The 18,265-nt window shown below is 40.2% G+C and overlaps 1 protein-coding gene across 2 annotated transcripts in view; it reads left to right on the top strand.

Moving 5' to 3' along the window:
• Nucleotides 1–18,265, top strand: part of SLC25A24 (solute carrier family 25 member 24) — a 65,627-nt gene that overhangs the window by 33,057 nt on the left and 14,305 nt on the right. For both annotated transcript variants that reach the window (XM_088474052.1, XM_088474053.1), the window contains exons 3-7: nucleotides 332–458; nucleotides 3,708–3,795; nucleotides 12,331–12,442; nucleotides 12,679–12,837; nucleotides 17,188–17,337. In XM_088474052.1, coding sequence (XP_088330178.1) covers nucleotides 332–458; nucleotides 3,708–3,795; nucleotides 12,331–12,442; nucleotides 12,679–12,837; nucleotides 17,188–17,337 — 636 coding nt within the window. The remainder of the gene's footprint in view (nucleotides 1–331; nucleotides 459–3,707; nucleotides 3,796–12,330; nucleotides 12,443–12,678; nucleotides 12,838–17,187; nucleotides 17,338–18,265) is intronic.

Here is an 18,265-nt window from a genome sequence, read left to right as displayed (position 1 = left end):
TACAATCTTTGGTTGGTTTTACTTTTGACTATATAAATATAAAGGTCAATCATCTTCGTTCATATCATGTGACTCATTATATTGGTATCTCGCAGCTCTTATTCATTTGGTCTTACTATTGTAATGAATTTATATGATGCATTTGTGCTTTTTAATTGCTTTTATATGCACATTGCTTCCATTTTTAATATTCACTAATTGCCCAAGAGAGACTTTGTCTGCCATCCTATTTGATATCTGCAAGGCCATTTTTAATATCTTTTAAAAATGTATACATTGAATGTAGTATTTATATAATACCATTGTACTCCTGGCTCTTCTTTACCTTCAGAAAATTGTGGCAGCTGGTGACACAAACAAGGATGGACAACTGGATTTTGGGGAGTTTATGAAGTATCTGGAAGAACATGAGAAAAAAATGAAAATTGCTTTTACTAGCTTGGACAAAAATAAAGATGGTGAGGAACTGTGTGTTTTTTATTTTATTTTTTTTTTATCATTATTTTGGATGAATTAGTTAATGCAGCACATTTTTATATACAGATGTGTCCTGCTACATCTTTGCTCTTAACGTGCCATACAGGCTTCTAAGTTGTGGCATGAGAATAGCGCAGCGTGGAGAGTTCCCCCAAAGCAAGCAAGCAAGCATGGCTGGTGATTGACAGCCATGCGGCTTACAGTCAATCAGCGGTCGCTTACATTAGAGCAGCCTCTGATTGGATGATTGCCCAGCAAATGACGGAAACCACCCGGTCTCTGTAATTTTATTGGGGTAGAGATGTATGTGTAAATACATACATCTCTACAGTATTCGTGCGTCCGCGCTAATCGTTTTTTCGTCCAGGGACTCTACTGGACAAGGGGAGCAAGCTACGCCAGGAGTTAAGTGAGTATAGAGGTTTCCATAATTTGCTGGGCCATAAGCCAGTCAGAGGCCGCTCTAATGTAAGAGGCTGCTGATTGTCTGTAAGCCATATGGCTATCAATCAACAGCCTTGCTTACTTGTTTTGGGGGAAAGGACCTAGAGGGCACACCACCTGCCCCAAAGATTTCAAACTATACAGTACCCACTGTTAATTTTTCAGGCATGCCATCACTGTATGAGCGACGCACACCAATTTCTACAGTGCCGCAGTGACCGGCACTTACTGTTGTGTACCGATTAGCGACCTGTTGTACAAGCTCCTAGTGGCACAGCAGTGCCGACATTGCCGCAAGCGTGCAGCATAAAACGCACAGTCCGCTTGTAATTTAAAGATATTTCCTTTCCGAGCTGAGACTTGTAGTTCAGTGATGATTTTGTACAGTGCCCTTCAAACCCAACTGTTCCTTGCTAAGGCATGTTATCACTGTGTAAGTGCTGCCCATCACTGCAGATCAATGTTGCACAGACTGGCACTGACTTTTCTAAAATGAGCTGTTATCTTGCTGATATGTGTATCTAGCATAATATACTGTAATAATGATGGCAGAACACCTACAAAAGTGTACTCTGGACTTGCATACTGAATTATTTAATCCTTTATTACACCCTAAAGTACAGCTCTCGATCCATGACAACTATAGCGTACCTAATGACAGGTTCAGTCAGCCATCAGTGGGCAGTACTACAGACATTGCATTGTCTTTTTTTTTTTTTACACATGTGCAGTGCAGTTTAGAAAAAGCGACATCTGGTGGACAGAGTTGTATTACACTCTCCGGCTTTTCCAGCGCTTCAGTACGTTACGATGCGACTCAATACGCCACGGCACAGCGCGACTAGCAGGCCGCGCTACATGGCATATGGAGCAAAGATGTAGCAGGACACATCTCTATGTATTATAAGAAATAGTATTTGTAAATCGCCTATATATGACTTTTTTTTTTCTTAATTTTTAATTGTTCTGCTCTGAATTTTCTAGGGATTAAAGTTTATGCTCTTTCTTGATACATGTACACAGGCTCAAACAGTGCTATATGGATAAATCAATAAATAAGAGTATTGGAATTATTCATTAACACCCTTTCAAAAGCGGAAAACATTGAACTTCTGCTTTTTTTAAGCATACATTTATATATAAACAGTAAAATCTATGTAAAAATATTCCTAAATAAACATGGTAGTCAGGATATAATGACGAATTGTGTACATTGATATTTCTCCTACATAAAGCACACAGGTAAATTCATAGAATCACTGCTAGAAAACCTACAGCCAGCAAATCATAGTCACTTTAGTGGTCATTGCAAATATACAGACCTGTATCAAAAATCTTAAATCCAAATTGTAAATATAATAATAGCAGCAATAGTACACATGGGAAAAATAAGTGATACTTACCAGCTTACACTTACAATTAATTTGGTGATGTTTCATCCACAGTGTGCGTAACTTATGTTCCTTGCAGTGTCACACACCTTCAAATTGACGCATTTCACTCCTAGCATAGGACTTTCTCATTATTTTTTTTACATGATTAGTACATTCCATATGAACCTCAGGCATATCTAAATGATAAATGGATGCAATTTCCACATGGGTCAATAATAAGTGGCACTCTAAAGGAAGAAGCTGGCTATTCTAATATCAATATCACAATCTTTAGGACCATTTGTACACAGGCAGTTGGCCGGTTTAGACCTATTTAGTTGCACATCACTAATTGTGTGTATACACAAAATAAAGGGATCATTTTAGATGTTGCATAGGACTGGTGGAACAGACAGCATCACAATTTTCACCATCTTTCTACTGTATGTATGTGATCTTTGCTCAACCACACTAGTTGTGACCTATGGGATTCAGTTGAGTATCTGTATCTGCTCATTTGTAGATACCTTTTATCCAGACTGCATTTGAATGTAAAATGATTTTTACACTCTGTTTACTACTGATGTATTCACTATATTATTATATCTTAAGTGCTCATCTACACGACATGTCCACACCATACTGGTATTACATTGGTGCTGGAACGCAACAGCAGTATTCTACTTAGGTCAACAAGCCCTTACCGGCTGGCCTACATTGCATACTTTAATTTTGTACATAAGTTGTGAATTGCTGTGACACAGTGACTGTACCACACCCAGATAAACCATTTAATCATGGCTCTCTGCTGCATTGTTCTGACACTTCATGGAAGGGTGGACTAGGAAGCGGGAGTGTGGGCACACTGTTGAGGACCACCTTATTTATCACCTGTACTGTGACATCTCTTAATGCACACTTAGACATCCTTTTACAACCTGTCCTGCCATGGAAGTATTCATAGCATAGGTAGTGGACTATGTATAAAGCGTTGTGCCACTTCTGCTAATCACAGGTCTTGGAGAGGAAATGAATAAACCTTGTTGTATAATTATGGTGATTATTCCTGTTGTGGAAAGAAAAAAAACAAAGACACTTTACAAGTACTACACAGTGGAGGCAATGGGATTGGATTGGTTACACATTGTGGCAATGTTTTTTTAGCCCATAAATTCTATTCATGTTTCTTTCCAAGAATCCCTGTTAAACAGTACAAATCAGGGGAACTAGAAGTAAAGTGAGGTACTATCTCTGTCTATATCTGGTCTATGAGAAAGCTTATATGTAGTGTAGGTTATATGTAGTGTACATAGATGTCCTCTTGGAGCTTTGCTCACCTCTGTTAATGTACCTGGTCAGCACTAGTTATATTATCTGTTTTTTTTGGTCCTCTCTTTATCTTTTTCACCCCAGGGAAGATTGAAGCATCGGAGATCATAAATTCTCTAAAGGCTTTGGGCATAAACATTGCACCAGACCATGCTAACAAAATCCTCAAAAGGTCAGAAAATAGTTTTTTTTTTTTAATGTGAATTTCGGGATACTTTCCATCCAAATGCTTTAGTAGCTAGATGACTCTTCTTTATAAATGTTAATGAATGTTAAGAGCCGAGTGGTCTATTGGACCTAATGTAGTAACTGGATGAAAACATGCATATCACAAAAGGAAGCTTTTTTTGGAAAAATAATAAGTCTATATTTAAGTAAGAATAAAAATCAAAATATAATTTTAAATATCAGTCACAGGGAGAGATGTATCAAGCTTTGGTTAGAGATAAAGTGGAAAAGTTACCCAAAGCAACCAGCTTCTATTTGTCATTTATCTAACACAGGCCCTGATTCAGAGCCGGACACTGACAGAGCGCTCGCTCTGAATCAGGGCCATCCTTCTCTTTTTTTTTTAGAGCGGCCTCCTGGCCGCTCGCATAGCTGTGGGTGACCACTCACAGCTATAGCGAGCGGCCAAAAAGATGGTCGCGATGGTCAAGACCATCGGGCTTGCGACGAGACCCTTGTGGTAGGGTCTCGTTGCCGCAAGCCCTGGAGTGCTTTCGGCTCTATCAGAGCCGAAGGCACTCCCACTGACATCGCTTGTGATGTCAGTGGGGCCGGCCCCAGACGGTAGGCGTTCCCATAGGAACGCCTCCGTCTGGGCAGCCACACCCCCTGGCACGCCCACCAAAGGGGGCGTGCTGTCACTCACCTTCGACAGCACGCCCCATTTGGTACGAGACCCATAGCGACGGCTTGGCCGTCGCTATCCGGGTCTCGTGCATGCGCACTGGGCCAACATCGACCTGCTTGTGAGCGCTCAGCGCTCGCGAGCGGGTCTGAATCAGGCCCACAGTCTTTGAAATGACAGATATAAGATGATTGGTTGTTTTGGTCAACTTCACCAAGTTATCTCTCTCCAAGAATCGATACATATCTCCAACAGTGAGTAGAGTAGGTTTTAACCTGTTGGATGTTTTCTCAAAATTCAAAGGGAATCTAACTAGCTTCAGTTCTATCTGCTGTGACCAAAGTTCAAAATTGGATATGACAATTTATGCTCTTTAGTCGGAGGAGGGAGAAGGCCCCCAAATTCTTTTTGTCATATACTACTTTGATTAATTTCTTTTCAAATTAACTTCTGAACTAGCCACTTGTTAGCCAGTGTGCTGGGCAAGTAGCATAATTATTGATTGGCACTCATTATCACATTATGAGGACACCTGCTTTGCTGTATGTGCCTTATCGCCTTGTCAAAAAGTTGGCTGTTTATATCAGGCATGGCACCTTGTGAGTCCCAGATCACACAGAAAAGAAACAGCAAAGGTGTAATGATACTTTTTTTTTTTTTTTTCTGTAGACAGCACACAATGTAAAACAGTAACTTGCCTTCTATAGTGTGTTTATTGTATGTAGTTAATATGATCAAGAATCGGTTCACTCAGTGTGCCCTACACCCTGTAACCGTTTTTGCTGTTAAACATATTACGGTATCTTGCTTACCCACATTTTCAGGGCAAATACCGCTGATGAAAAGGATGCTGAGACCTGTCCCGCTGCGTGATGTCCTGTTTACAGATATGCTGCTTTTATTGTATTGTTGGAGCGCTGCTGGTTTCTGCTCAGTCTTGATGAACATGGCTGCTTAGCTTGCTTGTCCTCTACCGCTGTGGTAAAAACCATTTGTCAGTCAGTCCTTTTCTGTGGGGCTCACTGAGTCCACCAAGTCTGTCTTCAGTGAGCTCTCGATGGAGCAAGCGAATATACCGCTGGTTCTCACTGCACCTGGCACAAGCTAGTTCCTACCAGAAAATGTACAGCTACTATTTCCTCTACTGAGGCTCTCCCTGGAGCCTCTTTTATCCCTTCTTCTTGTCCAGGAATGGGTCGCCACCCCAAGTTGGAGTCCCTGTCAGATTTCAGCTTAGGTAATGATCAGTTTAAATATCTGCGTGGTACAGAGCTAGTGTCCTCTCTACTCCCTCCTGTTAAAGGTGCCTTAAAGTCTGGTGATGTCATCCCTGATAATAATAATAGGATCCTATTAGACAAATGAGCGATTGAACATACTGTATACCACTGAGCTTTCAGCTACCTTCAGTTCTGTGACTTGCAAAGGTGGGGGTTTTAAAGTGAGTTAGCTGACGGGGGTGAGATGTATTAAGCCTTGGAGAGAGATAAAATGCAGAGAGATAAAGTAGCAACCACACTGCTCCTAAACTGGCATTTCGCAAACGCAGGGGCCTGATTCAGCTTGGATCACAGTTGCTAATACGCACGCAATTGGCCAATTGCTGTGCGCGAACTAGCTATTGCGATTGGGATTGCGATCGTAGAGGTTACGCAGACCCCTCACAGAGTGATTGACAGGAAGTACAGTTTGAGGGTGGTGATGGGGGGGGAGGGGGGGGGGGGCTGGTAGGTGAAACACAGGCATGTCAGTGCGTTTGAATGCTGTTGCAGGGGCGTGCATAAATTAGCCACTGTGATGCCCTAGGCAGCTTGTGTACTTACTGCGTGCAATGAGGTTAGCACTTTCTGAGTAAGGTCAGAGCTTGTGCAAGTATGTCTGAGGTTGTGATTGTACTCTGTTACCGATGGTTTCGCAGACTTGCTAAGTATTATGGATGTGTGTAAGGTAAAGGGGGCGTCCTTATGTTAGACTGCGTATAGCATTGTGATCGCAATAATTAGCATATCTTCGCAGTGAGACTGTGCGTTATTGCTATTGTGAGCGCAATAGCGATCCTTACTGAATCAGGCCCAAAGGCAACAACCCAAATACAATAACCCGTATTACTAACAAACCTGGCAACAATACATATGCTATTACAGTGTGTATTGTAATGTCCCCAGTCTTTAACATAACATGCAATAGGATTAATAACCGGTTCTTGCAGCTCCTTCTATTCCCAATTGTCCTGTACAGAATCTGCGAAACAGGAAAAAAGGCTATAGAGGTATATTGTCTGTGTGAGATGAGATGCGATGCAGGGACTGCTACCTGGATCATGGACCCTCATCTCCTCACACACATTATACTTACTGCCAATGTTCCTCTATTGCTTCTAATTACAGTACTGCAGTACTGATGTGACGGATATCTCGTCTTTACATCAACTGTTTTTCTTTATTTTATTCAGATCACATTGTTGGTGTTACACCTTTAAAACATAATGCTTACAGTATTTCTAAAATGCAGTCTTTTTTTTAACATTCTTTATAATGTAAAAATGTACTGTATTTTGGTTCATTAATAATTTTATTTAACAATAAATCTTTCCCAGTGCTGACAAATTGTGTACATAGTCTTGTACACGTTGACACATTTTTGCTGTATTTGGTAACAGTTATCATTTATATAGGAAACTGTATTGTGATGTTTGAACCTCCCCTTGTTTATATTTATGTTTTCACATTTTCTAAACAGATATTGCAGTCACTCCCTTACTGGTGTAGTATAACTCATGGAAGTGAGGGTACATTTAGGCTTCATTTACTCAATATAGAGTTAGGGACCTACGTATCAAAGCTGGGAGAGAGATAAAATTGTGAGATATAAAGTACTAACCAATCAGATTCCAATTTACATTTTACAGGCTGTGTTTTAAAAATGATAGTTAGGAGCTGATTGGTTGGCAATTTATTTGTTACAACTTTATCTCTCTCTCCCAGCTTTGATACATAGGGGCATTAATGCATTGGGATTCAACCAGAACCACTTTTAAAATGTAAATAAATACTATAAAAAGTTTTACAAACTATACTTAACTCTGAAAGCTTTCCTAATGATTGATCTAAAATGAATGAATACATAGGCTAGGGTTAAATATTAGGTTTCTAACCAAAACAAGTTTGTTCTTGCTGAAAACTATACTAGTGGTGTTGTGTGTCAGTGTGAACTCCCCGGAGGTGATTAACAAAGAGCCCTGGGATGCACAGCGCAGAACTGCTTGGTATCCCTCTGACTAGTGCAATAGACGGTCTGTCCAGTGTACATGAAGGTTCACGCTGTTATGAGATTTATTTATTTATTAACAGTTTCTTAGATAGCGCAGCATATTCCGTTGCGCTTTACAATTGTCAACATTGATAGAACAAAACTGAGATGCGACCACAAAGTAGGAGCACACGAAGCAAAAACATCTGATGGGGCACACTGTCCAAAAATGTGAACAGCAAAACTCCATCCTCCTAGCAGTTTACTGCCATCTCTTCTAATACATTACATTTGTCATTTTCTTTCCTGCTAAAACACTGCTCAGTTTATGCTTTGTTGCTCACATTTATGATAATTAGGTGTGACACAAAGGCTGTTTTTCTTTTAGGAGGTTTTTTTTTTTTTCATTTTCTAAATTGATGAAAGTGCTTCTCCTCAGAAATACAAGTGAATGCTTCAATTGCATCCCATTAAAGACCTGAACCCCACTGACTCATAGCTTGTACACACATGCATTCCTTCATTTTAATGGAGGTGACTGTTCCCTCCCCCCAATTCTGTCACAGTGTTCTATCATTGGCCAGTGCATGCAGACACTGACATCTTGTCCACAATCTCTTAGGGTATATTTACTAAGTAATGGGTTTTCAAAACTCATGATTTTTGTCAGTTTTGTCTGCCATTTGTAAAGGGCAATAATAGTAAATGCAAAAACAGGCTTGATTTGCATTAATGCAGGGGTGGGGAACCTTCTTTCTGCCGAGGACCATCTTGATATATATAACATCATTTGTAGGCCCGGTGCAGGCAACGCTTCCTCCGTATGACGTTACAGGCTAGGCTACAATTGCCGGTGATTACAGCAATGCCCAGAACATCCCCAGGATGCTCCGGGGAGCTGTAAGGGCAGTGGTGTGACCGTCTGAAGCATCCTAAGGATGCTCCAGGTGGCACTGCGCATAGAGTCTGGAAGATTGTGTTATCTGTGTAACGCTCTCCTGCCGTATACTGTAACTTGACTTTCTTCATTCCAGCTTATTCCCTGATGTTTTGTTGGTGGTTGCCTGCAAAGGTACCAGACTCTGAACTGTGCTCAGTGTCCAACAACACTACTGCTTAAGCCCTGTGTACTGTAGCTTACCTCCAAGTGTATCAGATCATGGGTTGTATCAGGCTACGCTTCTCATATACCTTGTGCTTACATGAGCTTTTCCATTCATTCTGCTTGCCCTAGTGCTCAACTGTGCACTGTATAATCATATTCTGCAATAGATAACTGTTCATTCTACATCTGCTACTCAGGCTCCCCTGAGACTGCTGACTCCCTGTGCCTTTTTAGTTCTTTCCAGTTCCAAAGGGCTTTAGCCATATACAGTCAGGTGCATAAATATTGGGACATTGCAAGAATTTTCATATTTTGGCCTCTATTCACCACCACAATGGCTTTGAAATGAAACAAACAAGATGTGCTTTAACTGCAGACTTTCAGATTTAATTTGAGGGTAATTACATCCAAATCAGGTGAACGGATGTAGGAATTACAACGGTTTCTATATGTGCCTCCCACTTTTTAAGGGGCCAAAAGTAATGGGACTATCAACTCAAAAGCTATTTCATGGACAGGTGTGGGCTATTCCCTCGTTATTTCATTATCAATTAAGCAGGTAAAAGGTCTGGAGCTGATTCTAGGTGTGACATTTGCATTTGGAATCAGTTGCTGTCGACTCTCAATATGAGATCCAAAGAGCTGTCACTATCAGTGAAGCAAGCCATCATTAGGCTGAAAAATCAAAACAAACCCATCAGAGAGATGGCAAAAACATTAGGTATGGCCAAATCAACTGTTTGGAACATTCTTAAAAAAGAACGCACCGGAGAGCTCAGCAACACCAAAAGACCCGGAAGACCACGGAAAACAACTGTGGTGGATGACAGAAGAATTATTTCCCTGGTGAAGAAAAACCCCTTCACAACAGTTGGCCAAATGAAGAACACTCTCCAGGAGGTAGGTGTATATGTGTCAAAGTCAACAATCAAGAGAAGACTTCACAAGAGTGAATATATAGGGTTCACCACAAGATGTAAACCATTGGTGAGCCTCAAAAACAGGAAGACCAGATTAGAGTTTGCCAAACAACATCTAAAAAAGCCATTACAGTTCTGGAACAGCATCCTATGGACAGATGAGACAAAGATCAACTTGTACCAGAGTGATGGGAAGAGAAGAGTACGGAGAAGGAAAGGAACTGCTCATGATCCAAAACATACCACCTCATCAGTGAAGCATGGTGGTGGTAGTGTCATGGCGTGGGCATGTATGGCTGCCAATGGAACTGGTTCCCTTGTAGTTATTGATGATGTGACTGCTGACAAAAGCAGCAGAATGAATTTTGAAGTGTTTCGGACAATATTATATGCTCCTATTCAGTCAAATGCTTCAGAACTCATTAGACGGCGCTTCACAGTGCAGATGGACAATGACCCGAAGCATGCTGCAAAAGCAACCAAAGAGTTTTTTTAAGGCTAAAAAGTGGAATGTTATGCAATGGCCAAGTCAATCCCCTGACCTGAATCCGATTTGAGCATGCATTTCACTTGACAAAACTGAAGGGAAAATGCAGGAACTGAAGACATTTGCAGTAGAGGCCTGGCAGAGCATCACCAGGGATGAAACCCAGCGTCTGGTGATGTCTATGCGTTCCAGACTTCAGGCTGTAATTGCCTGCAAAGGATTTGCAACAAAGTATTAAAAAGTGAAAGTTAGATTTAGGATTGTTTAGTTTGTCCCATTACTTTTGGCCCCTTAAAAAGTGGGAGGCACATAGAGAAACCGTTGTAATTCCTACACCGTTCACCTGATTTGGATGTAATTACCCTCAAATTAAATCTGAAAGTCTGCAGTTAAAGCACATCTTGTTTGTTTCATTTCAAAGCCATTGTGGTGGTGAATAGAGGCCAAAATCTGAAAATTCTGTCAATGTCCCAATATTTATGCACCTGACTGTAACTCCTCCCTGTGATTATCATCACTATATTAAAGTGACACGCTTGTGTTGCCAGCTTAGCTAGTGCTACTGACTTAGTTATTGCTTGGAGCAAAGATGGCCGTCTTCAAATTAATAAATACAATAGGCTTGGATTATATTTAATGTTAGCAAAGGATTTGGTCACATTCTAATCAATCATTTGCCAGAACACAATCAACTATTTGGCACTTCTAATTGGTTTCCTGTACCAGCGACATTTTCACATGAACTTACATCATTAAGCACCTATTGACCTTTATTGTGTTTTTGTTAAAATTTCTTTTTACAAGTCTTTCTGGTGGGTTTTCAGGCCGACTTGCAGATTTGTAAAGCCCAGTGGCATTTTGTAAAGCCAGTCTCCACCCTTACCATCTGTCATTTAAATTGGTTGATCTGAGAAACAAAATCTTGGGTCTCCCAAATATGAATGTGCACCATGCACCTATCCCTATATGTATATAACCTTTTAGTAGTTGTCAATTATTTAACACTGTTGGAATGCCTGGGTGTCTCTGACCTTTAAAAGACAGTTGTGTTTTTTTTTTTTTTTTCTCCCTATGTTCCAAATACATTTGTTCTTACCCGTATTCACATAATGGGTGTCCTTTCCCTCAAACACTATATCCTGCATTGGGATGACTCAGTATTGGACCTTCACAGAAGATTAATATACATAACTGACTGTAGCAGTTGTGTCATGACACTGTTATATCTAGCCAATGTAATACCAGTAAGCACCGTTGCTATATTGGCACCAGATTGCTGATGCAGAGTTGGTCGTAATTGCTTCTAAAAACACAAGACACTATGTATGTACACAAAAATGCTGCGATAGGATATACAGTATATGCAAAGCTGAAACTATTGCAAAATATGTATAGGTCATCATATGTGCTCGATTTACGCCACACATACATCATTTATACTTAGGCCAAGGTTTGTAGCCATTTGTTTTGCTTGCAAAATATGCATTGGCAATTAACTATCAATAAAATTTCAAGTACTATAATACATTACAAACAACTCCTGATCTCACGTGCAAGAAAAACACAGACCTGCTTAAATACGCATAGAAAATCATACTGTATGCTCAAGCAATAGAAGGAACCAATCGGTGACAGTGGTGTATTTGAAAACAGCCTGTCACAAGCAGCTTGCTAGAGCTGGCGACTGCCGTCATGCGCTATATTCATCAGCCCTTAACCACCCGCAACAATATGTCTGTCACAGTGTGCATGTTATCACATTTACAGGCACACACCCTTACTTTACTTTGCTTATATTAGACTTCACACACAGGTTGCTGAACATCAGGATCTGTGTCCAATTCGGTAAATGTACAGTAATTGGAGATGTTCATTAGAGGATCGCATGCATGGTGATTTCTTGACAATGTGGTCTAAACTGCACGTTAGCCCTGTGTGTGTTCATCTTGGGTATCTGCACCTCCAGCAATAATAATACTTGTTGTATTTTCTAGCTTTATAGAAAACAACATAGGTTTTCCCATATTGCAAAAATAGCAATATAATATATGGCACAGTTCTCATTCTCTTTCTTTTTTTTACTTGGCTTGCAGCATGGATGCAGATGGCACCCTCACTGTGGATTGGAATGAATGGAGAGACCATTTTCTCTTTAACCCAGCAGCTGACATTCAGGAAATTATCCGTTACTGGAAACATTCAACGGTGAGCTTGCTACACAAGATTCTGGCGGGGACAGATTCATTTAAATGTTTGTTTTTTGGGAAACTATTCATAATTTTATGTTACAACCTTTAAAAAAAAAGTATGACCTAAACCATAAGATCTGGGATGTGGTATTTTCTACAGTGTGTGATCTCATGTCAGTAACAAATAGAATGAACCAGGGTTATGTACTAGTCTATTTCATGCCACATAATGATACAGATTTGTGCCCTCAGGTGCTGGATATTGGTGACAGTCTCACTATCCCAGATGAGTTTACAGAGGAGGAGAAGAAGACTGGTCAGTGGTGGAAACAGCTGATGGCCGGGGGTATGGCCGGCGCTGTGTCCCGCACAGGAACTGCTCCCCTAGACCGTTTAAAAGTCATGATGCAGGTATAGGTTCCAGGAATGTAGTCTAAGATTATGGATATAATTAGCAATCATCCAGTCCTAAAATCGATCTACTCTTATGTGACCTATTTACTATAACCCATTGTTCTTTGTCAATATAAGAAACCATTTGTAAGACCGTAAGCACACCTCATGGCTCCGTAGCGTGTAGAACTAACTTTAGCAGCAGTAACCTGAAGTAATAACTTGCAGACTGAACTAACTAACTTACTAACTGAAGTGAAATTATTGGAGAGGAGATTATTTCTCCTGTCTACTCTTCCTTTTGAAGCCATACTTGTTCAGTCATCTTCTGATGTTAGACTGATGGACATTAACATTTGCCATACACCTTTTGTGTTCTTTGTAATTTCTTGGAGCATCATACAGCCTGAGGGTTGAATTTGCTGGGATTACCAATCCTGGGGTAGTTGGCAACTGTCTTCAGTGTTCGCCATTGGTACATAATCTCTTTCACTGTAACTTGTTTTGTAATGGTCTTCTAATACGTTTCAGACAGGAATGCTTCTATGAGTCCATTTCAGAGTAACTCCTTTTGTATTGTCACAAATTCAAATTCAAATGCTTCAGCCCAAACTTTTAAACAGTGGTTGTAGCACGTCCTGATGATCAAATAATGGTGAGCATTGGCTTAAATTATTTACTTATAAGTAAGAAGTACATGGCTTTCTTATATTGGCTTATTATTCAGTAAATAATGACAAAATACAAGCTGGTATGGGTTATTTGTCATATCAAATTACCAGCTAGTACAAGTGATAGAATAGCTATAAGCTAGAGAAGTTCTGAAACTTTAAGGGTTTCCTTTACAACCACCTTGCAATAAAAATGCTTTCGTTCCAGAGTGCATATAAATAATGATAGGGCCAATCTTCATATAGGATTCAAAGCACTTTACTTAGGTTGCAGAAGGTGAGGCAGCCATCTTGGGTGCATTTAGTTGCTATTCATATACATCTGTCCCTGTCCCATTAAGGGCATATAGTCTACATTCCCTATTACACACACATGCATACTATGTTCCATTTTTGTCAAAAGCCAATTAACCTGTCAATATATTTGTTCACTTTGTGAAAGGAAACCAAGAAACCTATTCAAACCTGTAAGAGAACACACTTTACACATAGACTGTACAATGACCGTTGACTGGTTGTTCTTGAGCAAATACACGCACACTCCTGTCCATAGTTTATCCTTGGCAGAGAAACTGTTATTGACAAATATCGCTGCTGCGACGAAGGAAACTGTTCTCTCGCAAAGGATTGAACCTAACACACCAGGGCTTGCTTTGCTGTTGCCCAGACGCTAGTACTTATTTACCTTGGATGGTACCACTACAACCACATATAAAGGAAGGCTTGCTGAGAAATTATTTTCTGTTTGGCTTCCCTATATATGTACAGTGTCTCCTGACATGAAACTAGCACTCAAACGCAGCTTTCAGTAAACAACCTGGTACAGTATTGCGCTATTAGATGGAGGGGTAACCTTTTAGTTTGTTTTCTTATTTTCTCATTCGTTGTCATATGATATGCCCTTATCACTAGAATCATGTTATATGTTTGTCTCCTGGCATTTGTTGAGAAGTTATGGTTACCTACCACTCTGTCATATTCATATGCATGATGTGTTTTTGTATTGTTTTTATCTGCATTCTGACTCTTTTTTTTTTTTTTTTTTTATGTCAACAAAAAATGATTATGGAAAAAAAGGAAAAATCTGTAGAGAACATACAAACTCCACACATGCTCCAACCCCCAGTGTTGTGCAGTAGTAATGTTGACCACTCTGCCACAGTGTGATTCCTTCTCTCCAATCTCCCCATTACATGAAGCTGGCTGCCAAAAAAACACACAAAAAGTATCACACTGGCTGAGAGGGAAGGGAGTGCATTATACCCTGTCCTTGGCACTGCAGCAGAGCTCCATATAGATATAGATGCTTCCATAGAACTTTATTGTGAGATATAGATGGACAGGTAAGGTTGGGGTTCCTGTCTGGGGTAACCCTACCTACAATAGTTTGTCCAAAAGTGGACAGCCTCTGTAAATGAAAATTAGGAATTATTTACGTGGATTAAAAGCAAGTTTATATAAAAAGATTATCTGAAAGAATTCACCTGTTTTTTACACTTCACTTCCCTGTAAGTAGTAAAAAATATTTTTGAATTACAGTTAGAATGTTCTAAGTTTTAGAAGGATAGACTCCTGAATGGTGCACTGTAGCAGGTGTGATAGGGCTTACCTGACAGGTTCTGTGACCAACTTCCAGGCCTTTTAGGAGCCAACCTCAAACATCTTCCATTGGACAGACATCTAATTTTCTCTCATGTTACATACTTCTGGGTTGGGCACGAGGACCCCGGTGGTCAGGAAGCCGGCGGTCACAATACAGCAGCATCCCAACTGTCAGAATCCCGATCCAACTAGATAAGTATTCCCCCCCCCCTCCTTTGCAACCTAAACCTATCTCTTTCCACTCTGTAGCCTAAAGCTGGCCACACACTAGACCAACTTACATCCAACCAGCCAACTTGTTGATTGGTTTGGAATGAAAATCTGGTAAGGAATGAAAGCAAATGACAATCAGCAATTTGCCCCCAAACGCCGGAAAATGAACAAAAACTGTTGTTTGAACAAATTGTTTAGCTCAAACATTTAACAAACTTGTCTGACGACCATTTCCATCTGTTTTCTGGCATTTAGGAGCAAATTGATCATCATTTACTCCCATACATTACCAGATTTTCATTCCAACCAATCAACAAGTTGGCTGGTTGGATGTAAGTTGGTCTAGTGTGTGGCCAGCTTTAGCCTAAATTAAACGAGTGACTGACGAAGCGCATTCTGGGAGACCATCCATCGCGGTTACAGATGTCAACATTCCCAAAGCTGCGGAGATGTTGCAAAATGACAGAAGACCAACTCGAATGTGAACTTTCGGCTTCACTTGGCATCTCATTTGAACGGGTTCAGCATATTGTGACAAAGGAACTGAAAATGCATCGCGTGTGTGCCAGGTGGGTACCTGAAATCTCACAGACTAGCAGATGCGACGACGAGTTGACTCGTGCAAGAACACCGTTCGAATGTCTGAGATGATACCCGATTTCCTGACATCAATTGTGACGTGTGACGAATTATGGTTTCGTCATTATGATCCAGAATCCAAACAGTCCAGTGTATGGAAACACGCAAATTTGCCTCCGCCAAAAATATTCCATGTGATTCCTTTGGCTTGTAAAGTCATGCTTCTGCTGGTCTTTGATGCGCACGGTATGATCCTACAGCACTGGGTTCCCCGTGGATAGACAATTAATGGTGACTACTATGCAAACATTCTGAAAACCCATTGGTGTGGAGCCATGAGGAGGAAAAGACCACATTTGCTGTAGAAACAGTGTTTTTTGCTCCAAGACAATGCCCGACCACATGTTGCTGCTGTTGCATTGGCAGCACTGACTGAAATTAATGGGACAGCACTGGAACACCCTCCATACAGCCCGGACTTAGCGCCCTGTGATTTCTGGACATTCACAACCCTGAAAAAGCAACTGCACTGAAAGAAGTTCTCAACAGATGATGAAGTGAAAGTGCCACAGCTGCAACACTAACTGTGATGTCACAAAACAGACTACAGCATGTCTATGAATCATTGTTTGAAACGCTGCAAAAATGTATTGAATGTGAAGGACGCTGCTTTGAAAAAGAAAAATCTTCAGATCCTGTGGAGTCATCTGTCTCTGAATAAAAGTAGTCTAAATTTATTTATTTTCAGTCAGCCCTCGTATATCTCTTTATATATTATAGTATAATAACTATTGATCGTTAACGAACTAAAGTTAATGGGGCAACGGCTATGGCTGTTCAACTCCATTCTTTCATTCTTCTTCCTGTGTCTGAGATGGACCTAAACAATCTGTGCCATTACTTACAGTAATTATGGGGGAAAGCAAGCTGGAGATGGGAATTGTATGACTAGAGGCATTACTGTAACACATAGGTCTTAAGTTTCCCTCTAAAATATTGGTCATAAGAAATGAATAATGAGCAGTGAGCTTAGGTTGTTTGTATATAGATTATATAGTAGGTGCAGCAGGGCAGGACCTGATTTTATATTCTGTATATACTCCTGGAGAAGAAGTTAAAAAATATGCAGCATTTGCCATGTATTTCCTTTAATACTGTTTAATAAATGTGTTTGTTTGACAATAGCAGCTTACAGACCTCCATGCTGGATAGATATCCACAGCAGGAGTCCCCAAGGATGCAATTTACAGAGAAATGTTTACTCTTATTTTGCACTGACTGATTAAACCCTTCATTTTTCCAGGTTCATGGGACCAAAGGAAATTCAAACATGCTGGCAGGTCTGAGGCAAATGGTGAAGGAAGGAGGCATTAGATCTCTGTGGAGAGGGAATGGAGTGAATGTCATCAAAATAGCCCCAGAGACCGCTATGAAATTCTGGGCATATGAGCAGGTAAGTAAATGTATGATAGAGTAAGTTATTTTTCAAAGCTTTATAGGGTCCTGCATAAGCCAATGCTGTATATATCTATGGAGATAAAGCCTACAAAACATATCTATGGGCATGAGATGTTCCAAATCTGTTTACTTGTTTCCGTAGTTGCAAAATCCCTTCCTTAGTTGTAATGCTTAGGGGAAAAGCGAGCAGTATTCTGTAACAGGGCACTCCTACAGTATTCAACTGTTACATTTTCTATTGTAAAAAAAAAATGGTAATGATACATGGTAAATGAACCAGTAAAAATCTGTTTAAAAAAAGCATTCTGACCGATTACAAACTCTCAGTACAATATAACTGTTATAGTTATAGCATTGCTATGAATAATTCCTTTTATATATAATTATATTGCTGTTCCGAACTATTAAAAAATTTGTGGTAGACAAAGTGATCTTTGGCGACAAGTTCTGTTTGCACAACTACTGCAGTATTTTTATGTCTACAAGATCGGTTCTCACCACTCATAATGTGATGTCATTTAAACTATCCTAAGAAGCTTATGAATCGCTCCAAGTACTCAAGTGCCTGCTCTCTCTATATTGCAAACTAGACCATTGCTGCTGTCCGATAATGCTTAATGAAGTGTTACAAATTGTTCAATATAGTAGCACTTACCACTACACCTTTTTTCAAGCAGGCTCTACAGTGCTCTATGTAAATAGGTCTAATATGAGGGTGGTTCAATAAATAAGGTAACAACACCTCGCATTGCGTACATTTATTCAACTTGTGTGTGTATATTAGGGATGTGCAGGCTCGAATTGGTTCGAGTTTGCACGTGGAGTTCGGATTTTTCCCTCCAAAAAAACGGAACTCAGAAAGAGGCAAAACGTCATCTTGCACGGACGAACATCATCATTCCTGGACTTTTGAGTCCAGGAAT

The sequence above is a fragment of the Taudactylus pleione genome, unplaced genomic scaffold (assembly GCF_031769625.1).
Source record: "Taudactylus pleione unplaced genomic scaffold, aTauple2 ptg000146l, whole genome shotgun sequence".
In the NCBI taxonomy this organism is placed as follows: Eukaryota; Metazoa; Chordata; class Amphibia; order Anura; family Myobatrachidae; genus Taudactylus; species Taudactylus pleione.
Note: the sequence above shows the minus strand (reverse complement) of the source record. Positions and strands in the feature narration are given on the sequence as shown.